The sequence below is a fragment of the Eretmochelys imbricata genome, chromosome 17 (assembly GCF_965152235.1).
Source record: "Eretmochelys imbricata isolate rEreImb1 chromosome 17, rEreImb1.hap1, whole genome shotgun sequence".
Lineage (NCBI taxonomy): Eukaryota > Metazoa > Chordata > Testudines > Cheloniidae > Eretmochelys > Eretmochelys imbricata.
In genome coordinates, this window is record NC_135588.1 from 24,599,891 (window position 1) to 24,625,027 (window position 25,137).

The 25,137-nt window shown below is 54.3% G+C and overlaps 1 protein-coding gene across 1 annotated transcript in view; it reads left to right on the top strand.

The window, feature by feature from the left end:
* The window catches only part of SEPTIN4 (septin 4), a 50,178-nt gene that overhangs the window by 14,262 nt on the left and 10,779 nt on the right, over positions 1–25,137 (top strand). The window contains exons 4-9 of the mRNA XM_077836448.1: positions 2,272–2,395; positions 5,248–5,382; positions 5,842–5,959; positions 6,826–6,927; positions 9,325–9,421; positions 10,906–11,068. Coding sequence (XP_077692574.1) covers positions 2,272–2,395; positions 5,248–5,382; positions 5,842–5,959; positions 6,826–6,927; positions 9,325–9,421; positions 10,906–11,068 — 739 coding nt within the window. The remainder of the gene's footprint in view (positions 1–2,271; positions 2,396–5,247; positions 5,383–5,841; positions 5,960–6,825; positions 6,928–9,324; positions 9,422–10,905; positions 11,069–25,137) is intronic.

Below are 25,137 nucleotides of genomic sequence, written 5' to 3' on the forward strand. Positions count from 1 at the left end.
TGTTAGTTCCAGCAGACATCTTAGGTGGAAACTAGGGGTTTTCTCATGACTGGGACCGCTTTGTCCTGCTCCACCCCCTTTTATAGCTTTGGCACAAGGCGGGAATCTTTTGTCTCTCTGGGTTCCCACCCGTCCTTCTAAATGGAAAAGTACCAGATTTAAGATGGATTCCAGTGTCATGTGACATGGTCACATGTCCTGTGAGACTTCATTTTTCATTATCCAAGGGCTGGCCCACACATACACAGGAAGGCTTGCAGGTAAATAAACCATCTACAACCAATTGTCCTAGTCAATGGGAGCCATCAAGATTCTAAACCACCATTAATGGCCCATACCTTGCATAATTACAATAGGACCTCAGCATTATACTTCATATTTCTAGCTTCCAATACAAGAATGGTACATGCATACAAATAGGATGACCACACTCAGTAGATTATAAGCTTTGTAATGATACCTTACAAGAGACCTTTTGCATAAAGCATATTCCAGTTACATCATATTCACATTAATAAGCATACCTTCATAAAGCTTATGGAGTGCAATGTCACACTCCCCTCCCACAGGAAATCAACCCCCCAAAAGGACAGGAGAGATGCCCCTAGCGGCCAGGGCAGAGTCCTGTGTGTGTGTTACACCTGGCTGTGGTCAGTGCCCAGGTACTGGGGGCGTGGAGGCAGCATTGTACCCCTCAGCCATGCACAGAGGGAACTCTGTATAGCTCTCCCCCATCCCACAAGAATTGGGGGTCTGCTGCCTCTGTGGCAGTGCATTGTCCCCGTTCCTCCCTGCCCACGCACAGCTTGGCACTGGGGTCCATTGCTCCCCTCTGGCCTGTTGGAGCTGGTCCGGTATGGAGAAGGCTGAACCCCTGCCTGGGGACACCCCGCTTAAGGCTGTCTGAATCAGCCCTGAAAGTGTGCAGCCCAACCAATGACAAAGGCAGAGTGAAGGCCTCTGCCAAATGACTCCCGCCTGCCGTGTGCCAAGGTGCCGTTGGGCCCAGTGCTGCACGTTGGCTTGGAGCCGTAGAACGCCGCGCCTCAGGAATAGCCTCTGAAAAGGGAGGGTTAAATGGCAGACAGTCACAGATGCTGAAATGACTCCAGGCCCATTTACACAATCCAAAGGGCTCCGCTGCATTAGCTGAGCAGGGGGAGGGGGGACTCGCACATTTCCTGGCATGTCAGCCCCCAGAATCAGCTCCTCCAGGGCTGGGATGGGTCCTGACCGAGCTTCTCTTCTCAGGGTCTGGGGAGCTGCACGGGAGCCAAGCGCCTGTCACAGCCAGGGCCCTGAGCAGTGTGTTTGGGGCTCTCCGGGGACGACCCAGATTTGTTTCTGTATGGTCAGTCTACAGCAGGCCAGCTCCTTCGCTGTGGTGCAGGACCATGACAGGCAGTGCCCACATCTTCACTGTCCCCACACCGCAGCCGCGGGAGCTCCCATCTCTAAGCAGTGCTGGTGTGGCCTTCGCTCGGGCCCCAGGGCTGCAACCCTCCCTGCACCGAGTTCCCCCTCCAAGGCACTGGAGCAGTGTGGCATTGATAATGTAGCCACAAACTGCAGCAAGGGGCCTTGGGCATGGCCAGGGAGCGGCTTCTGCTCAGCCTGCTTGCCCTGCCCTGGTGAGTGTAAAGAGCCCGGACTCCTCTGGAAATCACCATGGGACTGATTCTCCCATCACTCCCTTCATGCCGCCCTGCCTAGACGCTCCCCAACTGGGGCTGCTTCCCCTTTTCCGCTCTTTCAGGGGAGCCCTGCAGCTGCCTCTTCTCCACTCGTCTCTTTCTACCTCCCAACATGCTCCCCGCCCGCCGTGCGTTACCACCAGAGCAGTGGAGCAGTGCTCCAGGTTCCACAGGCACAGGCATGCAGGGAGGAAGAGGGAGCCTGGAGCTCTCTCACCCCAGCCCTTGCACCCCTGAACAAGGGCCAGTCCCAGTCGAGGGGCCTGCAGTCAGGAGAGCACAAGGGCTGTCCCCTCTGAGCATCCGTGAGGCACAGATCTCCCCAGAGAGCAAGGGGAGGAGCTGAGAAGAGCCCAGGCCATGGTCCTGCCTCTTTGTGCTGAGGATCTGAGACCATCCCTGCTAGAGCTCGCTGGCACAGCACAGCTCTGCATCACCCCCAGGTACCTGGCACAGGCTGGCCCTGCAGCTGTGCACAGGTAACAGATCTGGGCCTCCACCGTCCTGGTGCAGCCAAGCTCGGCTCCCCCTGGCCCCTGCCGGATCAACCCACTGACTGCTTCTGTTGCTGTTCCAGAGCGCATTACTCAGACAGTGGAGATCACCAAACACGTGGTGGACATTGAGGAGAAGGGGGTCAAACTGCGCCTGACCATTGTGGACACCCCAGGATTCGGCGACGCCGTGAACAACACGGAATGGTATGTCCCACGGGAGAGGAAGGGGCCATGGCTCCGCAGTTCGCCTGGCAGGATGAGCAGGAGCCCGGGCAGCCACACACACTGGGCAGTCTGGCCCCTGGAGAGAACATAAATGATACCAAGTACTAGATGAGCACAGGCCGCTGCACACAAACCAGCTGGCTTGAGCAGGTGAGCCCTGCCTCACTGAACTGCTCACATCCGGTGGGGGCAGGGGGGGCAGCAGAGACTGGAGGAGGCTCGGGGTACAAATCAGGCTTTCTGCTAATGGCCTGGAAGCCTGGTGCTGAGTGGTTGCATGGGGAAGACACCGGTCTGGAGAGAGGAACATAAAAGCGGTAGTAACTGAGCCATCGTGTACAAAGGGGCCAATCCCAGAGTGCAGTCCTGGGGTCAGGGCTTGTCTGTACAGTTATTGGTGACCCCAGAGAGGGAGCTGAACAAGGTGGCAATGTTCATGGCTGGAACAGAATTCCTGGCTTCCCAGGCTGCCTTGCGAGGTAAATGTCCGGTCTGGTCTGGCTGTTTGTTGCTCCTGTGATTTATCTGCACAATGTGAGGGACTCAGCCAGGAAAATTACTTTGGAAAGCCAGCCTGGCGCACTCCAGCTCTTACATCCACCAAAAGGATGTGTGCATGCAGGTCCTGACCCCACCTGTGGTGTGAGCTTTGCCCTTTAACAAGCCCCATTGTTCTGGATTCATTTCTGCCAGTAAGTCTAGTTCGTGGTACAGAGAAACACTGTAGTTTAAACCAACGGAAGTAAAGGAAATAATGCCACCTAGCTCTTAAACAGATCTCCAGAGGGTAGGGTCCTTATCCTCATTTTACCGATGGGGAAACTGAGGCATGGGACAGTGACTTGCCCAAGGTCACCCAGCCGGTGGCAGAGCTGGGACTAGAACCCAGGTCTCCTGAGTCCCAGTTCAGTGCTCTACCCACTGGGAACACTGCCTTTCCCCAGACACAGCTACAGATCAGACAACCCATATGGCCAACCTTAAAAGTCCAACAATCCTGACCCAGACCCCAACAGATGTTGAGACCGGCCCAGAGACAGAGAGATTTACCAGAAAAGATGAGTGGCTTTTTCTCTGTTTGTTTGATCTGCTTCCCACCCGCCCTGTGGCAGTCACAGTGGGACCGACTCTGCCACATGCCCAGGGAGGCAGCTGTGGTTCCTGCTGCACAGAGGGGCATGCCCCAATGGTGCTCTGCTCTGTCTGAACACACGTCAGAGACAGCCCTGCCCTGAATAGCTTACAGTGTAATGCAGAGCACAGGGGTGCATGGGGCGGTGGGAGCTGGAAATGGGGCAGAGCCCCCAGACATGTGTGGGAGCTACACTGGGCAGGATTCAAACTGGTGACAGATACACAGCACCCTCTTCCCCCCCGTAATAGGTGTGGAGGAGAGCGAGGCTGCTCTCTTAAATCAAATAGCTGCTTTCAACTACCTGAGAGGTGGTTCCAGAGAGGATGGTTCTAGACTATTCTCAGTGGTGGAAGAGGACAGGACAAGGAGTAATGGTCTCAAGTTGCAGTGGGGGAGGTTTAGGTTGGATATTAGGAAAAACGTTTTCACTAGGAGGATGGTGAAACACTGGAATGCGTTGCGTAGGGAGGTGGTGGAATCTCCTTCCTTAGAAGTTTTTAAGGTCAGGCTTGACAAAACCCTGGCTGGGATGATTTAATTGGGGATGGGTCCTGCTTTTGAGCAGGGGGTTGGACTAGATGACCTCCTGAGGTCCCTTCCAACCCTGATATTCTATGATTCTGTGATTCTATGATAAGTTCAGGACCAGGCTTTCCTGCCCTGGACACAGGCAAAATCCCACCCCAACAACTGCTCTCAGTCTCAGGCTACCGCAAACAGCCAGTTCCCATTAACCCAGTAAATAGTAAACTGCCCCAGCATAACGAATGTTAGTACAGTGTCCCCATTCACTTCTCATAGCACAGCTTAGAGTCTAGACCCCTGCTATCAGTCACACCAGGCTCCTCTCCCTAGCAGCTATACGTGTCTATATTTACTGCTCCCCTGGCTTAGCAGCTGGGTGTGAACCCGCCATCTTTAGGTCCATAGCTCAGACCTCTTCTACGTTAACTGCTGCTCCCTGTGGGCTGACCTGTACAGGAGGCCCAACTCTCCCCTGTCCAGTGGGCTACACAAGGCTTTGTGAGACAGCAGCAGCACAGGGGGCAGCGGGATCTGTGGTTTGTCTTCCTGCCTGTGGGAGCAGATTGCAGGCTAGTGCTCATAGACAGTGCAGTGCCTGTGTGTGGGTCATCGGGGTCACTGAACCTGGCACCACGGGGGGAAAGCAGGAGCTTCTACCGCCTGAGCTAAAGAGGCAGCTATCGCAACATGGGTCTAATAGCAGAGTCCCAGATCTCCTGATTTGGCACATCACTTCTGTCAGGCGAGGGGTGGCTCTGTTACATTTCTAGCACTTTATGATGTGCTTTTACGCATGCTGTGTTATCTTAGCGGAGGCCTGGATGAAGGACAGTTCCCCAGGCCTGTGAGGTTAATCTGGGATGCAAGGCTGAAAGAGGAGGATAAGAATTTCCCCCGATTGCCCGCCGCCATTTGCACTGTCATAGATCAGATGCCGGCCTGGGTTCTGGTGCAGTCATCCCTGTATTTCAGCACTAGTGAAGCTCGTAGCTTCTCGCAACTGGGTCCGGGCTGGAGAGGGGCAGCATCTCCCTGCAGGACAGTGGAAGCAGGGTAATTCCAAGCTGACGGTCTTACATTTCCTAGTACAGAGAGTTCTTTTAACATGCCGGCCGGTGCAACGGGCACTGGCTTCACTTGGCTTTCTCCAGCCTGTCCCCTCTCTCCACAGCTGGAAACCTGTGGCTGATTACATAGATCAGCAATTCGAGCAATATTTCCGGGACGAGAGTGGCCTGAACCGGAAGAACATCCAGGACAACCGCGTGCACTGCTGCCTCTACGTCATCTCACCCTTCGGACACGGGTCTGGGAACTCCTGTCGCAGCCGCTCCTCCCGCCTTCCCTGAGAAGGCTAAAACCACCTTGCCCACAAGGCCGAGACATGGCCCTAGCGAGCAAGGCTTGCAGCTCAGTGACTGAGTGCGGGCCCTGGGTGGGCCCATAGTGTGGCGCTCCCAGCTCTGGACTCCCAGCCAAGCGCTGACTGGGCTGCTGCAGGACTCTTGGCTGAGGGCTGCTCTGGGAACACTTGCATTGCAGGGGGCTCAGCGGGCAGTGGGGGGGGCAGTGCTTGGAGGATGCTCGCACTGCTGCAGTCCTGGCTGGGCATTGCCAGGGCACTGCTCTGGGGAAGCTCACACTGGAGTTCCCAGCTCGCACTGCCAGGGCAGTGCTTGGTGGATGCTCGCTCTGCCAGAGTCCTGTAGCGAGGAGAACATCCAGCCCCAGTTTACACAGGGCTAACTCTGCTCTCTGTCGGCAGCCTTCGTCCCCTGGATGTGGAATTCATGAGAGCTCTCCATCAGCGGGTGAACATTGTGCCCATCCTGGCGAAAGCTGACACCCTGACGCCCTCAGAGGTGGAGCGCAAGAAAAGCAAGGTGAGAGGAGGCCTGGCTACCTCTGAATTCCTCCCTCCCCCCAGCCCAAGTAATGGAATGCTCCTCCCACCCCCGTCCCTGGCTAACACAGAGTCTTTCACTCTGGCACTGCATCTGTTCTGGCAAATGGGAGCCACAATTTCCCACCTGCACCGTTAACCATTGACAGCTAGGGGAGCAGCTATATGCTTCCCGGGACTCAGCCAGGGTGTCCTGCACGTGTCTGGGCACCGCCGTGGTACAATGAGCTCCGTCTACGCCCCAGCCTCGGCCATCGCTCCTCGGGTGCTGCTGCGCCTGGGGTATTCCATCCCGTTGGGTCAGTGTAGCCAAGGCCTGTTCTAAACAGGCATTTCTGTAGGGCTGCTCCCAGAGTCCCGAGTGCCCCCCTCAGGATCCCAGGAATGGGAGAGGACAGGACAGGAGAGGGAGCTGCAGAGTCCTACAGGATACTAAGGGAAGGGACAGCAGGGTGCAACCCCTCTGAAATGGAGGATGTAAGAGACAAGAGCTGGTCCCTGTGGCCTCATGGAGTCTGAGGATTGGTGAGAAGAGGGACAGAGGTACAGGCCAGGCTGCAGAGAGAGCAGCTGCCACACCGTGTGTGCCAGAGGGTTCCTGGGGCACGAGACAATGGTCAGAACTGGCAGAAAGCAGCCCGTGTACCATGTCAGGGACCTGGCCTGTTTGGAAACCATAGGAAATGAACCACTGGTGTCTGGATTCTACTGTTCAGTGTGAGATGGAAGAACAGACAGTAGTTGGCATGTAGGTGAGCATAACGTATTCCTCTCTCTCCTGGGATGCCCTTAAAATGAGGGCTGAGCGCCAGAGCCATCAGTCTTGGGGGTTGTTTCTTTGTTCAGATTAGAGAGGAAATCGAACATTATGGGATCCGGATCTACCAGTTCCCTGAGTGCGACTCTGATGAAGATGAGGATTTCAAGCTGCAGGACCAGGCACTGAAGGTGAGCGGGTGAGAGCGGCTGTCCCACTGAATGCAGCTCAGGGAACAGGGTCAGAGTTGCCTGCTAAGCCCCAGGTATATCTGGTGTGACAAATGCAGCCAGACATACCTCAGCCCAGTGGCTTCTACACTCTGAGAAGGGAAGCTTTGTAGTCCAGCCAGAAGGGAAACCTTCCTGGATCATCTGCTTACTGGGAGGGAGGCTCCGACCAAGAACAGGAGGTAATGGAATTAGACCCCACAAGGTACGTGCAGAACACAGCAGCATCTGGGCATTAGCCAGTTTTGGAGAATCACCTGATCTAGTGAGTAAGGAGCAATGGGAGGGAGGGTTGAAATCCACAGGCATGGGAGAAGAGTGGGGGATCCCCAAAGGCTAGATCCTCTGAAAAGGAAAGAGGCAAGGAGTACGAATCAGCCAGTGTGGCTGCAGGAGGGGCTGCTCAGAGATCTGACACCCTGAAAATGCAGCGTGTTGGGGAAGCAACCAGACCAGTCCGTATTCAGAACCAGCCCAGGGTTTGGAGGAAGAGCGACCAGCGGCAGATAAAGGAATGAGTGGACATGTACCAAAGGACTAAGGCAGCAAGGTCTTCCAAAGTACGGGCATTAGAAGAACCCTGGGGGGAAAGCACTAGAGAGAGACAGTGCCCAGGTGTGAATGCAAGGCTAGGGAGATTTCAGAGCCAGCAGAGTCACAGGTGCCTTTGACAATAAATCTTTTAAAAGAAACCTGTAGGAAAGAATATAGACCACGGTCACGGGGACTCGGTGTTATTAGTTGCTGACCGCTGCTGGCAGTGAGGAGAGCTGGACACAAACTGTCGAGTGCGTCAGCTGAGTTCCCGGCTCCTTTGCCAGAGTGGCCTGTAAAGCACCCTGGGCCTGCTCCCGCTCGCGTCTATCGCCAACCTGCCACTGAGTCCGGCGTGGGCAGGATCACGCCTGCAATGGCATCTCCCAGCCTCCATCCTGGGCTCCCCGTGGCCTGGCACAGCCACAGCGCTGGCAGGGAGGCCGCAAGCAACGAAGGGCAGCACCGAGCTGGGGGGCTTGTCATGGGGGCGCTGCAGCTGCCCCGTCCCACGCAGGCAGCAGAGTGGGAGGAGGACAGCGTGGCAGACCTGCGTTACAGAACCACCCAGTGCCGGGATGGTATTGCACCTGCTGCCATGCAGGATGGTGGTTAAATACCGGCCAGCAGGGTAATACCCAGAGTGCACAGAGGAGCTACAGGTTAATGTGGCCACGGGCAGCTTCTCCAGATGGGACAAAAAGCTTCATGGAAGGAGGCTGCCTGGGGAGGAAGGCCTCTCCAGTGGGACTGACAGGCTGCTGGTCTTGCCACAGCGAGCAGACTGCCTTAGCCAAGCCAACAGGACCAGCCAGCAGTGTCACCGTCATGGTGCTGTCATTCTGAGCAGCGGGGGGGGCACAGAACCAGGGTGGTGGCCCAGCGCAATGTACCAAGCTAATGTAGCATGGCACATCAGGCCCAGATGGTGGACCCCAGCATCACACTCTGCTGTATGGAGCGGAGGGAGGGGCAGCCATCCAGTTGGTTGTCTGGGTTGGTAGGGGATCCGCCAGTGATCACTGCTGGCTACTGAGAGGATGGGAGGTGAGTTTCTGAGTGACAGGCATGCAGAAAGGACCGGGAGGGCCAGTAAAATGCTGTTTCCCGGCCCAGCTGGCAGGAATTGCAGCAGGATTAACACAATGGTGATTTGTCGCAAGTCCAGCCCCCGCTCTCCACTGCTGCGGGGCTCCTAGATCAGCGGCTGGGCCCAGACCCAAGCCCGCTCCAGCTCCCATTGAACCGTCAGTTTACATGGCTCTTCCACTCCTAGCCAGCAGCAGCTCTCCAGGTCCTTTCCAGCCATTGCTCTGGGGTGCTCCAGCTCCTGTTCAGTGGGGCATACCTGGTACCACCAACCTTGTGTGACCCTTTGCAGCTGGCTTCTCTCTTCCAGCCCATCTCTCTCACTGCTCCACTTTCTCTCCCGCTGGCCCCGCTCCTACCCTGAGTGCTGATCTCGAGGGGAAGCAGTGCCAGTAATGGAAAGCTACTTGCACTCCCATGCCAGGCTTGTTAGCTGGACTGCAGAGCAAACAGAGGGTGCATCTACACTGGAGCTGGCCGTGTAACTTACACTTTGGTGGACTCACCCGCGCTAGCCTGTGTAGGAGCTCCAATGGGATTGTTCTCAGGGCAGCCAGCCTGCCCCATCACCTGTGCAGCCAGAGCTACACCCGTGCAGTGAGCAAGCTACTGCGGGTGTGTCTGCCCACATGGGGAATGACACTACCCACTCCAGTGCAGATGGACCATGGGGTCCCAGGGCACCCGGGGATAGGGGAGGCCATGGCCAGGAGTAACCCCATGGCTCTGTTCCAGGAGAGCATTCCTTTCGCTGTGATCGGCAGCAACACAGTTGTGGAGGCCAAAGGAAAGCGAGTCCGTGGGCGACTGTATCCCTGGGGCATCGTGGAAGGTAAGGCGGGTTTGGCTTGTAGCTCAGTGGCTCAGGGACCACATCCTCTTCCATGTTCCTGCACCCAACTCCATAGAATCATAGAATAGAATAATAAAATATCAGGGTTGGAAGGGACCTCAGGAGGTCATCTAGTCCAACCCCCTGATCAAAGCAGGACCGATCCCCGACTAAATCATCCCAGCCAGGGCTTTGTCAAGCCTGACCTTAAAGACTTCTAAGGAAGGAGAGTCCACCACCTCCCTAGGTAACGCATTCCAGTGTTTCACCACCCTCATAGTGAAAAAGTTTTTCCTAATATCCAACCTAAACCTCCCCCACTGCAACTTGAGACCATTACTCCTTGTTCTGTCATCTGCTACCACTGAGAACAGTCTAGAGCCATCCTCTTTGGAACCCCCTTTCAGGTAGTTGAAAGCAGCTATCAAATTCCCCCCTCATTCTTCTCTTCTGTAGACTAAACAAACCCAGTTCCCTCAGCCTCTCCTCATAAGTCATGTGTTCCAGTTCCCTAATCATTTTTGTTGCCCTCCACTGGACTCTTTCCAATTTTTCCACATCCTTCTTGTAGTGTGGGGCCCAAAACTGGACACTGTACTCCAGAAGAGGCCTCACCAATGTCTAATAGAGGGGAACAATCACATCCCTCGATCTGCTGTCAATGCCCCTACTTATACATCCCAAAATGCCATTGGCTTTCTTGGCAACAAGGGCACACTGTTGACTCATATCCAACTTCTCGTCCACTGTAACCCCTAGAACCTTTTCTGCAGAACTGCTGCCGAGCCATTCGGTCCCTAGTCTGTAGCGGTGCATAGGATTCTTCCATCCTAAGTGCAGGACTCTGCACTTGTCCTTGTTGAACCTCATCAGATTTCTTTTGGCCCAATCCTCCAATTTGTCTAGGTCCCTCTGTATCCTATCCCTACCCTCCAGTGTATCTACCACTCCTCCCAGTTTAGTGTCATCTGCAAACTTGCTGAGGGTGCAATCCACGCCATCGTCCAGATCATTTATGAAGATATTGAACAAAACCGGCCCCAGGACCGACCCCTGGGGCACTCCCCTTGATACCGGCTGCCAGCTAGACATGGAGCCATTGATCACTTCACCCCCAGGGCAGTGGTGCTCATGGACGGGGACTGCTGCCAGTCTCAGCAGGCAGGGCCGTGGCACTCACACCAGACAGGTCCTGGCTGGCGATCTCAGTGGGGGTACTCGGGGGGCACTAAGGTGCTGCCCCACCTCCATGTGATTTGGGGGAGGCCAGGGTGACGTCCCCGGCCTGCAGCAGGGCCCTCCTTAGCCCTCATTGTCCCCTCGTGCAGCTATGGAGCCAGGCCAACTCAAAGCAGTGCTCTGCCTTTCTGCAGTACAGGGTCATTTGTTCCCTCAGCCCTCAGCTCCCCAACCCATGTCGGGGAGGCCCTGCTTTGCTGGGTGTCCCCAAATCTGCCCATCTAAGCCAGGCCCCTCCCCTGCAGTGGAGAACCCTGCGCACTGTGACTTTGTGAAACTGCGTACCATGCTGGTGAAGACCCACATGCAGGACCTCAAGGATGTGACACGAGAGACCCACTATGAGAACTACCGGGCGCAGTGCATCCAGAGCATGACCCGCATGGTGGTGAAAGAGAGGAACCGCAAGTACGGGGGGAGCGGGCACAGGGCTTGTGGGGTTACGGGGGAGCAGACACAGGCCCTGTGGGGTTACGGGGGAGCAGACACAGGGCCTGTGAGGTTACGGGGGGAGCGGGCACAAGGCCTGTGGGGCTATGGGGGAGCGGGCACAGGCCCTGTGGGGCTATGGGGGAAGCGGGCACAAGGCCTGTGAGGTTACGGGGGAGCGGGCACAGGGCCTGTGGGGCTATGGGGGAGCAGGCACAAGGCCTGTGGGGGTACGGGAGGAGCGGGCACAGGGCCTGTGGGGGTACGGGGGAGCGGGCACAGGGCCTGTGGGGGTACGGGGGGAGCGGGCACAAGGTCTGTGGGGGTACGGGAGGAGCAGACACAAGGCCTGTGAGGTTACGGGGGAGCGGGCACAAGGCCTGTGGGGGTACGGGAGGAGCGGGCACAAGGCCTGTGGGGGTACGGGGGAGCAGGCACAAGGCCTGTGGGGCTATGGGGGAAGCGGGCACAGGGCCTATGGGGGTACGGGAGGAGCGGGCACAAGGCCTGTGGGGCTATGGGGGAGCGGGCACAGGGCCTGTGGGGGTACGGGAGGAGCGGGCACAAGGCCTGTGGGGCTATGGGGGAGCGGGCACAAGGCCTGTGGGGGTACGGGAGGAGCGGGCACAGGGCCTGTGGGGGTACGGGGGAGCGGGCACAGGGCCTGTGGGGGTACGGGAGGAGTGGGCACAGGGCCTGTGGGGGTACGGGAGGAGCGGGCACAAGGCCTGTGGGGCTATGGGGGAAGCGGGCACAGGGCCTATGGGGGTACGGGAGGAGCGGGCACAGGGCCTGTGGGGCTATGGGGGAAGCGGGCACAGGGCCTGTGGGGGTACGGGAGGAGCGGGCACAAGGCCTGTGGGGCTATGGGGGAAGCGGGCACAGGGCCTATGGGGGTACGGGGGAGCGGGCACAGGGCCTGTGGGGGTACGGGGGGAGCGGGCACAGGGCCTGTGAGGTTACGAGGGAGCAGACACAGGGCCTGTGAGGTTACGGGGGAAGCGGACACAAGGCCTGTGGGGGTACGGGAGGAGCGGGCACAGGGCCTGTGGGGGTACGGGGGAGCGGGCACAAGGCCTGTGGGGCTATGGGGGAGCGGGCACAAGGCCTGTGGGGGTACGGGGGGAGCGGGCACAAGGCCTGTGGGGTTACGGGGGAGCGGGCACAGGGCCTGTGGGGGTACGGGAGGAGCGGGCACAAGGCCTGTGGGGGTACGGGGGAGCGGGCACAAGGCCTGTGGGGGTACGGGAGGAGCGGGCACAGGGCCTGTGAGGTTACGAGGGAGCAGACACAGGGCCTGTGAGGTTACGGGGGAGCGGGCACAAGGCCTGTGGGGGTACGGGGGAGCGGGCACAAGGCCTGTGGGGCTATGGGGGAGCGGGCACAAGGCCTGTGGGGGTACGGGGGGAGCGGGCACAGGGCCTGTGAGGTTACGGTGGAGCGGGCACAAGGCCTGTGGGGGTACGGGGGGAGCGGGCACAAGGCCTGTGGGGGTACGGGAGGAGCGGGCACAGGGCCTGTGAGGTTACGGGGGAGCGGGCACAAGGCCTGTGGGGGTACGGGGGGAGCGGGCACAAGGCCTGTGGGGGTACGGGGGGAGCGGGCACAGGGCCTGTGGGGGTACGGGGGGAGCGGGCACAAGGCCTGTGGGGGTACGGGGGGAGCGGGCACAAGGCCTGTGGGGGTACGGGGGAAGCGGGCACAAGGCCTGTGGGGGTACGGGGGGAGCGGGCACAAGGCCTGTGGGGCTATGGGGGAGCGGGCACAGGGCCTGTGGGGGTACGGGAGGAGCGGGCACAGGGCCTGTGAGGTTACGGGGGAGCGGGCACAAGGCCTGTGGGGCTATGGGGGAGCGGGCACAGGGCCTGTGTTGGTACGGGAGGAGCAGACACAGGGCCTGTGAGGTTACGGGGGAGCGGGCACAAGGCCTGTGGGGCTATGGGGGAGCGGGCACAGGGCCTGTGTTGGTACGGGAGGAGCAGACACAGGGCCTGTGAGGTTACGGGGGAGCGGGCACAGGGCCTATGGGGGTACGGGGGAGCGGGCACAGGGCCTGTGGGGGTACGGGAGGAGCAGACACAGGGCCTGTGAGGTTACGGGGGAGCGGGCACAGGGCCTGTGAGGTTACGGGGGAGCGGGCACAGGGCCTGTGGGGGTACGGGAGGAGCAGACACAGGGCCTGTGGGGTTACGGGGGAGCAGACACAGGGCCTGTGAGGTTACGGGGGAGCGGGCACAGGGCCTGTGGGGGTACGGGGGAGCGGGCACAGGGCCTGTGGGGGTACGGGGGAGCGGGCACAGGGCCTATGGGGGTACGGGGGAGCGGGCACAGGGCCTGTGGGGGTACGGGAGGAGCGGGCACAGGAGCAGCAGGACGGAGCCAGACACAAGTGCCCCCCCCCCCACCAAGAACCTTGGGAGTCATGAGCAGGGTCTTCAGCCTCTGTCAGCCTCTGCACTGAGCTCTGCATGGGGAAGTCTGGGGGAGCAGAGCCATGGTGCCCGCATCCAGGAATGGGCCTGGGAGAGGCAGGTCAAGGACAGGAGCTAGAGGAGACCATCTATCCCTGACAGCCTCTCCCCTTTGGGGGTTAGCCCATGGCTGGGCAAGGAACGTGGCATGATACCGGTGTGTGGGCAGCAGGAGTGCGGGGTGAGGCCGCCCCACCCTGCACACTGAGCCACAATGATAGACACTGTGCAGGAAAACCATGGGTCACTTTCATCTCTGTGTTGTGCAGAGCCCCGGGGGGTGGTCCTGAAGCACTCAATCCTGTGGCTGCTGGGGGCTGGTTCGAGCATCCCTGCCAGATGGGCCTTGCAGCAGCCAGGCACCAGCCAGATCCTTGGAACATCCCAGCCATGCCACTTCCCACCCCGACAAGCCCCTTCGCCCCAGGCTACCCCTGGAGCCAGGACAGTTAGCGCCGAGCGAGCCCGGAAGATACCTCTGCCAGCAGTATTGCCTGGCGGGACGTACGACCCCATGTGTCGCTGGCACAACATGGCCGCAGTGCCAGGGTGAACTCCTCCCCCACGTGCACAGCCTGGAAGCCAAGGGGCAGCTCTGTGGCCAGCACAGGGCTGGGAGCACAGGTTGCTCCGGTAGCACTCCGGCAGGGAGGGAGAGCTCCCTGTGGAGTCACTCACTGAGGTGCACGGTGCTCTGGCTTCTCCTCTGGTCACGTTTTGCCTAGGAGTAGGTGGTGGCCTAGGGCGCAGGGCAGAGGAGAGCCAGGTCCTCTGCCCATGTATCTGCTGCTCATTGACTGCAGTGCCCCCACATATGCACTGAGCTCTAGGGCTAGAACCTCCGCTGGGGAAAAGCTCCGTACCCGTGTTGCAATCAGAGAATAAGTGCAGTTTACACCAGCTGTGTCTCCGGTCCCTACTGCTGCTTCTCCTCTCACCCTGGTGTAACTCCAGTGACTTCAGCAGAGCGACTCCTGAGTTAGGCCAGCACAGCAGAGGGCAGGTCGGCCATGTAAGGAGCTGTCTGCCCATAGCTTGAGTGGATGGTGACACCCAGGTAGCAGGCTAAAATGGCAGCTCTAATGGCTCATTCATGGCGATGAATCTAAGCTCATCTCTTCGTGTACGGTGTTTTGCGGCATCCCCTTGGGGAAGAAGGAGAGAGTCCTCCACCTTGGGACTGTGCTGCAGCGACTGCTCTATGGAGTGACCCCGCTGATTCCTCGGCATCGGATGACACCAGGAAGTGCTGTCTCCCAAGGACTCCAGCAGGCCAGGAGCTGCTGTGGCTTTCTGGAGCACTGGATTCTCCCCAGATCCCTTCCCTCATGCTGGTTCACGGCTGTCCTTTGGTGGAGTGCTGCTCTGATCTGCTGTCACAGGCTGCAGCTGGCCCTGCGTGTCTGTCCTACCTGCATTAGTTCATAAAAAGTATTTTGTTGTATCAAATCCTGTATTGGTCTCATCCGTATCTACTCCAGGAAGTGACCATGTGAAATGGCATGCTAGGCCAATGGTTTGTTATGCCCCAGCCGTTTCCAATCCAGCAGGGCTCAGTTACTCTGACGGTCTCTTTTCAGACTCTGCCTGGCGTCTGAGAGTCAAGCTGGTCTCTTCCTTTCTTGTGCATCATCATGAGTCATGGTGGCTCTGCAGCCCGGAATCGCCAGTGGGCATGCAGTACTCTAACAGGCTGGCATTGTGAATGGTACTCAGTGACCAGTGCTGTTGGGAAGGCATTCCTTCTTGTGCAGCCCTACTACTGCTAAAGCATGCAGTCTGTGAGCACCCCCGTGGTGGCTCTGGAGACAGCTCAGCCAGAGCTCCAGTTCTGGGCCAAGTGGACACAGGAGGCATTGAAGAGAACCATAGCCCTAAACAGTGGCCAGGAGATGGACCATTCCACCAAAGGCAGCCACAGGCACTTACCCTGCTGAGCCCAGCACAGCGCGGCCTCTCCTGAGCTAAGCCTCCTGCATTACTGAGCTGTGGGAACAATTTCTAGTCTTCAGACAACTGGCAGAGCAGGAAATTCTGGCCATACCCAGGTTCTGTGCTTAAAGGTGGAGTACAGCAAAGGCCTGATGGTCAGACACCAGAATAGGGTAGAATTCAGTCCCAGTGGCTCAGATCCTCAGTGATATTTAGGTACCTAACTGATTTCAATGGGGTTAATCAACTAACTCCCCTTGAAATCAATGGGCATTCGGCGCCTAAATACACTTGAGAATCTCAGCCAACATTCAATGGCCTTTCATTCCAGGATTATAATAGGGAGCTGCTGTCTTGAGGGAATCCAACAGCAGCATACGACCAAGGAGTTTAGTTTGGACATACGGGTGGAGCCCTACCATATCTGAAAGTGAAGTGGTACGGTCGTAGGACACACCGAACAGTGAGCCAAGAGCGGCTGTTTCAAGTGCGTCGGCTCTGGGGCTCGGGTGGTAAAGGACTGCAGCTTTCTAACAGATTAGCTGTTCAGGCTCTCAGGGAGCAGAGAGATAAGGAGAGTTCGGGGAGCTCCGAGTGTGGCTGCCATAAACTGCCACAGTGGAAGTATCAGTTAACACCAGACTGAAAAAGGACAAGTTCCTTTCCCACTCAGTTGTAGCAAACTCAGTCTGCCGCAGCTGGTGGGGTACGCTAGGGCTCATGTACAATGAGCCTGATGGATCCGAGGTGCGCTCTCTCACACACATTCGTGAATGATTGAGGAACCTATTAGTCAATCCTCACCCCCCAGCAAGGACAATGCATTTGTCCAGCCTCCATGGTGGGTCGTGGCATGTGCCTATCTCTGTGCCACATTTCCACTAGCAGCTGGCTAACACTTCATCACCGTATCTGGCCTTCAGATCATAACCAGAGAAGGGAGGGGGCAAAAGACTCCACGTAGCGCTCAGATGCAGTGGTGATAGCTGCTGTAGAAAGCCCCAAGATAGAGGAGCATCCTAGAACCTACAGGGTTCCTCTTGGACATGAGTATTGCTACTATCTCTTCCCATGGGTAAGAGCATAAGAACAGTCATACTGGGTCAGACCAAAGGTCCATCTAGCCCAGGATCATGACAGTGGCCAATGCCAGGTGCTTCAGAGGGAATGAACAGAACAGGTAATCATCAAGTGATCCATCCCCTGTCTCGCATTTCCAGCTTCTGGCAGTCAGAGTCTAGGGACACCCAGAGCATGGGGTTTTATCCCTGACCATCTTAGCTAATAGCCATTGATGGATCTATCCTCCATGAATTTAACTAGTTCTTTTTTGAACCCAGTATTACTTTTGGCCTTCATAACATCACCTAACAATGAATTCCACAGGCTGACTGTGTGTTGTGTGAAGAAGTACTTCCTTATGTTTGTTTTAAAACTGCTGTCTATTAACTTCATTGGGTGAACCCTGGTTCTTGTGTTATGAGAAGGAGTAAATAACACTTCCCTATTCACTTTTGCCACACCAGTCATGATTTTATAGACCTGTCATATCCCCCCTTAGTTGTCTCTTTTCCAAGCTGACAAGTCCCAGTCATTTTAATCTCTCCTCATATGGAAGCTGTTCAAGACCCTTAATCAATTTTGTTGCCCTTCTCTGTATCTTTTCCAATTTTAATATAACTTTTTTTGACATGGGGCGAACAGAACTGCATGCAGTATTTATATAGTAGCATTATGATATTTTCTGTCGTATTATTTATCCCTTTCCTAATGGTTCCTAACATTCTACTAGCTTTTTTGACTGCCTCTGCACATTGAGTGGATGTTTTCAGAGCACAATGACTCTAAGATCTCTTGAGGGGTAAAAGCTAATTTAGATCCCATCATTTTGGATATATAGTGGGGATTATGTTTTCCAATGTGCACTACTTTGCATTTTTAAACACTGAATTTCAACTGCCATTTTGTTGCCCAGTTATCCAGTTTTGTGAGATCCTTTTGTAGCTCTTCGCAGTCTGCTTTGGACTTAACTATCTTGAGTAATTTTGTATCATCTGCAAATTTTGCCACCTCCCTGTCTACCCCTTTTCCCAGACCATTTACTAATACGTTGAACAGCACTGGTCCCAGGACAGGCCCCTGGGGGACACCACTATTTACCTCTCTCCATTCTGAAAACTGTCCATTTATTCCTATCCTTCATTTTCTATCTTTTAACCAGTTACTGATCCATGAGAGGACCTTCCCTCTTATCCCATGGCTGCTTACTTTGCTTAAAAGCTTTTGGTGAGAGAACTTGTCAAAAGCTTTCTGAAAGTCCAGGTACACTATATTCACTGGTTCACCCTTCTCCGTGAGTGTTGAGCCCCTCAAAGAATTCTAGCAGATTGGTGAGGCATGAGTTCCCTTTGCAAAAGCTGTATTGACTCTTTCCCCAACAAATCATGTTCATCTATGTGTTTGATCGTTCTGTTCTTTACTACAGTTTAAACCAATTTGCCTGGTACTTAAGTTAGGCTTACCGGCCTGTGATTGCCAGGATCACCTCTGGAGCCTTTTTAAAAAATTGATGTCACATTAGCTATCCTCCAGTCATCTGGGACAGAGCCTGATTTAAGCGACAGGTTACATACCAGTTAGTAAAAAGAAAAGGAAGACTTGTGGCACCTTAGAGACTAACAAATTTATTTGAGCATAAGTTTTCGTGAGCTACGGCTTACTTCATCGGATGCATTCAGTGGAAAATACAGTGGAGAGATTTATATACACAGAGAACAGGAAACAATGGGTGTGACCATACAGACTGTAACCAGAGTGATCAGGTAAGGTGAGCTATTACCAGCAGGAGAGCGGGGTGGGGGGGACATTTTGTAGTGATAATCAAGGTGGGCCATTTCCAACAGTTGACAAGAACGTCTGAGGAACAATGCGGGGGACTAAACATGGGGAAATAGTTTTACTTTGTGTAATGACCCATCCACTCCCAGTCTTTATTCAAGCCTAAGTTAATTGTATCCAGTTTGCAAATTAATTCCAATTCAGCGGTCTCTTGTTAGAGTCTGTTTTTGAAGGTTTTTTTTTTTAAGAATTGCAACTTTTAGGTCTGTAATCGAGTGACCAAAGAGATTGAAGTGTTCTCCGACTGGTGTATGAATGTTATAATTCTTGACATCTGATTTGTGTCCATTTATTCTTTTACGTAGAGACTGTCCAGTTTGACCAATGTACATGGCAGAGGGGCATTGCTGGCACATGATGGCATATATCACATTGGTAGATGTGCAGGTGAATGAGCCTCTGATAGTGTGGCTGATGTGATTAGGCCCTATGATGGTGTCCCCTGAATAGATATGTGGACACAGTTGGCAACTGTCTTTGTTGCAAGGATCGGTTCCTGGGTTAGTGTTTTTGTTGTGTGGTTGCTGGTGAGTATTTGCTTCAGGTTGGGGGGCTGTCTGTAACCAAGGACTGGCCTGTCTCCCAAGATCTGTGAGAGTGATGGGTCGTCCTTCAGGATAGGTTGTAGATCCTTGATGATGCGTTGGAGAGGTTTTATTTGGGGGCTGAAGGTGATGGCTAGTGGCGTTCTGTTATTTTCTTTGTTGGGCCTGTCCTGTAGTAGGTGACTTCTGGGTACTCTTCTGGCTCTGTCAGTTTGTTTCTTCACCTCAGCAGGTGGGTATTGTAGTTGTAAGAACGCTTGATAGAGATCTAGTAGGTGGTTAGTGGTTCTACAATTTTGCATTTGAGTTCCTTCAGAACTTTTGGGTGATACCATCTGGTCCTGGTGACTTATTATTATTTAATTTATCAATTTGTTCCAAAATCTCCTCTCTTGACACCTCAGTCTGGGACAGTTGCTCAGATTTGTCACCTAAAAAGAATGGCTCAGGTGTATCTCCTTTACAGCCCCTGCAGTATATGAAGCAAAGAATTCATATAGCTTCTCCAACAACCTTATCTTCCTTAAGTGCTCCTTTAGCACCTTGATCATCAAGTGGACCCACTGATTGTTTGGCAGACTTCCTGCTTCTGGTGCACTGAAAAATTTATTTGCAGTTAGCTTTTGAGTCTTTTGCTAGTTGCTCTTCAGATTCTTTTTTGGCCTGCCTAGTTATACTTTGACACTTGACTTGCCAGAGTTTATGCTCCTTTCTGTTTTCCTCACTAGGATTTTCACTTCCAGTTTGTAAGGACGCCTTTTGGCCTCTCTCTGCCTTTTTTACTTTCGTGTTCAGCCACGGTGGCACTTTTTTGCTCCTCTTGCTATGTTTTTTAATTTGGGATACATGTTTAATTTGAGCCTCTATTATGGTGTGGAAGAGGAGTCCAGCCCCCTAAAACAAGTGAATGCTGCTAATGTGTTTTTGGCTAGCAACCTCTTCCCAAATCCCTGAGAGCTGGAACAGGCTATACTACCAACACCGTTGATATCCCAGATGTGGTGATAAACTTCTGGTCCTAGCATCCCACTCAGTGTCTAGGCCACAAGAGGTAGGGGCTTCCTGTTTTCAGCCCTCAGCCTGCACTGATACATCTGTACGGACCATTGAGGAGCTCTGCCTGGGAGGAAGACACAGGCTTGTCAGTCACTTGGGAAGGCCGTTGAGTAGTAAAACAGCGGTGACGCTGGTGAGCCGTTCCCATTACTGCGGGTGGCCCCGTTTCTTGTGTAAAAAGGAGGATCACCGGTTCTTGGGCCGGCTTCCATGGCATAAATCACAGGTCCATGCCCAGCGCACTAGATGTTGTGATCAGGAAGAAGCCTGCCTCTGTCATTCCACGTGAACTGTACTGATTCAGGGGGTTGCTTTGGGGTCCTAAAGGTGTCAGTGATCATGTGTGCATGTAGTGATTTATATGTATTTTGGGCCATATTCTCAGGGGTGTAAACTTATGTAACCCTGTTGTAGGCAGTGGAGCTGTGCTGATCCACTCCAGCAGAGGCCCTGGCACTATGATAGTTGCCCTTGCTCAATACAGCATCCTCCATGCTTGGGTCTCGCAGACTGTACAAACACGGCACTTGGGATTGTCATCCCCATCTGACAGCTGAGACAAAGAGAGCTAAAGTCACACCATAACTCTGTTCCCAACTAGGAATAAAAGCCAGGTCTCCTGATCTACAATGCTGAGCATGAACCCCAGGCCCTGAGCATCTCAAAGAGAGGGAATTGTTTAATCTCTGTTGGAGTCTTCCTCGATTCTCAGAATAGCAGCTCTTGGAATACCTGAGGTGATCTCAATCTCTTCTGCCAGAAGGAAGTCCAGCTACAATTGGGTGCAGGGTCAGGAGCAGGTCCCAGAGACGACCAAAACTACACAGTCATTCCAACCTCACTTCCCTCCCTGAAATCTGAAGGAGACCTAATGCTGCTTGGAGATGGAAGGTTGATACCATAGATACATACAGACCTTTGCTGCTTTATTGGCTCCTTTGAACAACTGAAGATAATTGTGGAGTGGGCATGAACTGAAGAAGCCAAAATTCCTTTCAAGTCTAAAACCAAAGACTGCTGCAGCCCCCTCTTCTCGTCCACGTGGAGCTGTTCATGCTGCAAAATGTATTCACAGATTCAGTGAGGTACCCCTATTCAGGTCTCCATGTGCCCAAAGCCCAGATCCAGACCGATTCAGTAGCATATGATGGTGCTAGTTGGATTACTAGAAGGAGCTGTCAGGATCCAGGGTGGAAACAGGCAGGAGTCGTGGCAGGAGCTTGGGAGCCAGGAACTGAAGCCCAGGGTCAGAGCCAGTATCCCTGTCATGAGTCAAGCCAAGTGTCAACGATGAGGTCAGGAATCGGGCTGAAGATCAATACCAGGTATCGGGGTCCATGTTGGAGTTCCAGGGGTTGATCGGGACTCAGAATCCAAGTCGGAGCTGAGGTCAGTACTAAGAGTTCAGGAACAGAGAAGCAGGGCAGTTGTGGCAGCAAGCCAGGATCCACATTGTTAACTGGAGGCTTCTTGGCACGCTCCATGCGCTTATTTTGGATCAAGGAGCCAATCAGGGATCACCAAGACAACTGTCAGTCAGATCACTTAGGGTGGAACTTCCTGTGGCATGCCATCTCTGCAGATCACAGGTTGCAGGGAGTGGCCAGGTTACAGCTGCCACCAGCTGGCCATGTGAGGCTGTTGATTGCCTGGTAGCCCTTCAGTGCCACTGATCCTTACATTATCTCCCACCCTCTATGGGTGCTTCCTGCTGGGCCAGGTTTGTCTGAGTGGTCTGCATGGAAGGCCGCCATGAGGTTGGGAGCTTGAACACTGGCTCCCAGGATCACTCCTCAGGGCCATGGCCTTCCCAGTCAATTAGATACCTGAAAGAGACACGTTTCATTTTAGAATCCAGTATTTTGTGAATCACATGTTCATTATGACCCTGGACCTGCACTGGTGGGGAGGTGGTTGTGTTTGATGCACAAAGGGGTTGGGATGTATGGCATTAATAGAGATATATGAAACTCTGGATGTCAGCTGCCTTGGTCTGGGTGATAGGTGATGGTAAAATTAAAGCCTGTGAAGAACAGGGCCTATCAAAGCTGTCTTTGGCTGAGTGCCTTTGCTCTGTGGGGATACTCTGAGTTTTTATGATCTGTGTAAACCTGTATCAGGCACCTTCAAGGCAGTGGCACCATTCATTAAAGGCAGCCTTGATTGCTGGAAGTTCCTTATTTAAAATCTAATGATTTTATTCTGCCAGAATGAGTTTCTGGGAGTAATAGGCACAGGGAAGCAATTGCTGTTGGGGGCCCATATCTTTGGGAAAATGTTAACCCAATTGCTTCATTAGATATATCAGTCTCAAGGACAAAGGCGCATGTGTGGTTGGAATGGATCAGGTTTAGAGCACTGGTGAAGGCCATCTTGAGTTGATTGAACACCTGTTGAGTCTCTGGAGACCAGGTGAAGGAGCCGTGTTTGCAGAGAAGCTCTGTCAATAGGGCTATTCAGTCTGAGAATCCAGGAATGAAGAAGTGCCTATAAAAATTAGCAAACCCAGGAAGCGTTGCAGCTCCTTGATTTTCTGGGGGACTGCCCAGGACTGAACAGCATTCACCTTTCCAGGATCCATTCGAAGGCCCTCAGGGGACAAGATGTAACCTAAGAACTCCATGGAGTGCTGATCAAAGGTGCACTTGGAGCTGTGCATTTAGATCATGTCAGCAGAATTGATCCAGAACTGACTGGACATGTTGAATGTACTGCTCGTGGCTTTCCGACAAGACAAATATTTCATCAAGGTAGACTAAGACATAGTGATCTAGGATGTCACAAAATACCTTGTTCACAAAGTGCTGGAATGTTGCTGGAGCGTTTGTAAAACCAAATGGCATTTGTAGCTGCCAGAGCAGGTTCAAAAGTCTGTTTTCCACTCATCCCCTGCACGGATCTGCACCAGGTTGTAGGCGTCTCACTGACTGAGCTTGGTAAATATCTGGGTTGATCATACGCAGTCCTACAATTCCAAAATGAGTGGGAGAGGATACTGGTTTCTGATGGTTTACCTGGTTGAGGGCCCAGTAATCTGTGCACAAGAAGAACTGGGGCCCCAGCAAGGGAGATGGAGGGATGGATAATCCCCTGGGCTAGGTTCTCCTGGACATAGGATCACAGGGTGGCTATCTCCAGCTCTGACATGTCAAAGATGCGACCAAAAGGTGTCTTGGCCCCAGGTTGCAGCTCAGTTGTCACAGTGCAGTGGTAGGACATCCGCGTTCTTCTCAAAAACATCCGCATAGTCACGGCACTTAGCAGGAAGAGCAGGAGTCAGCTTGGATGATAGTACACAGCTGGGCCACACCCTGGGCCTGAGGGCACCTCTAGGGCGACCTGGATTTGGCCTGGACAAGTGTATCTTGAAGCCAAGACTCGTCTGTTGGTCCACTCAGGCAAACTGAATTCAGAGCAGAAACTGACATTCTGCTCATGCCAAAGGACATGCAGGTCATGAGTGGCCAGCCATAAGGTGCTGAGAATTATGGGGAAGTGGAGCAAGCCAATCATTCTGAACCACAGGATTTCTTCATGGTCCTGGATAACAACTTCCAGGGGCACAGTTTCCAGAGTTACTGGGCCAGGACAGGTGTGAGCCATCTATAGTCTATGAGGTTGGGGGCTGTTTTTTGCTGCCCCAGGATGCCCAAGGCTTGTGCCATATCGGCGTCTATAAAAGTGACCATAGCCCTGGAGTCCATGAGCGCCACTGTGGGGAATTTGTTTGGGGCTTCCCTGGGATGTGCACGAAAACCTGGATTTGCAAGTACGGCAAGGGCTTACGGTGCCTTGGATGTGGTTTGGTAATATGTGGGCAGCCAGTGAGATGTATAACCCAGGGCCCACCCATGCTGGCACACATCTCCAGGCCTGTGTTTGGTCATTCCTGTCTTTTTCTGTGTGAGAGCCTGCAAGGGACAGCTGGTGAGAGTATGGCCGGACTCTCCACAGTAGAAATACTGGGTGGTGCTCCCTTTCCTTCGGGGTCACGTGATGATGGGCTGCACCAATTTGCTTGGTTTCTGGGACCAGCTTGGAGATGGGTACTCGGGGCCACCAGCTAGGAGGCAACGCAGTCTCCTTCCTTTCTTCACTCTGCTCATGCAACTTGTTGTCAGTGCATATGGTGAGGCCAGCTAAGTCATCTAGACGGGTCAGCTTTTCCACGTGAGCTAGCTCATCTTTGGTCTTTTTGCATGATCCTCACCAGAACTGGTGGAGCTGGGCCACTTTGTTCCACTCTGTATTGGAGAGAAGCCACCTACAGTGGGTGGCCGAGGAGGCAAGTGGTCCCTGCCCGTCCTGTAGGTTTTGCAGGCCACCTCAGCCAACCAAGCATGATGGGGGTCATCAAAAATAGAAGAGAAGGCCTGGGGGAAGGTTTCCCAGTATGACAGCGTCAGGCTCTGTCGTTCTAATAGAGGCAAAGCCCAGTCCAGCGCTTCCCTCGACAGGAGAGTAGTTATGAGTCATACTTTGGCCTGGTCTGTGGGGTAGATGTGGGGAGTGGAGCAGATCACATTGGTTAAGGAACCTGCTGAAGTTTTGGCAGACTCTGTTGAAGTGCTCTGGGAGGGGGAGCGGCTGCACCGCATGCTCAGAGCGCAGTGTTCTCGTCCCAAGCCTGGGCAGCCTGCTCTCGTAGTAGCTGGGTGATCTGCACCTGCAGAGCCTGGTTCTCAGATGACAGCTGCACCACTTGTGTTCACAATGGGGGAAGTTCCTCCTGGGGGTTGTCAACCCATTCAGGAAAATCTAGTGCCTGGTGGGACATGCCAGGTAAGGGGTGTCCCGCTGCCTCCATCTCCCCACCAGGCCGGCCTTCTCCATGGGTTATGTGGGGGTCCAGGCAAACTCTCAGGATCCAGGGTGGAGGTAGGCAGGACTAGTGGCAACAGCTTGGGAGCCAGGAACTGAAGCAAGGAGTCAGAGCAAGTATCCGTGTCAAGAACAAGCTGAGGTCCAAGTCATCAGTCAAGCCAAGGGTCAGGGACAGAGTCAGGAATCGGGCTGAGGGTCAATACCAGGTATTGAGGTCCATGTTGGGGTTATGACTAGTTACATAAGTCATCCAATCCAGTAACACAAAAAATATCACATGCCCTATGTAGCTAACCAGAGCTTTCCCTCATGCCCTGTGCTG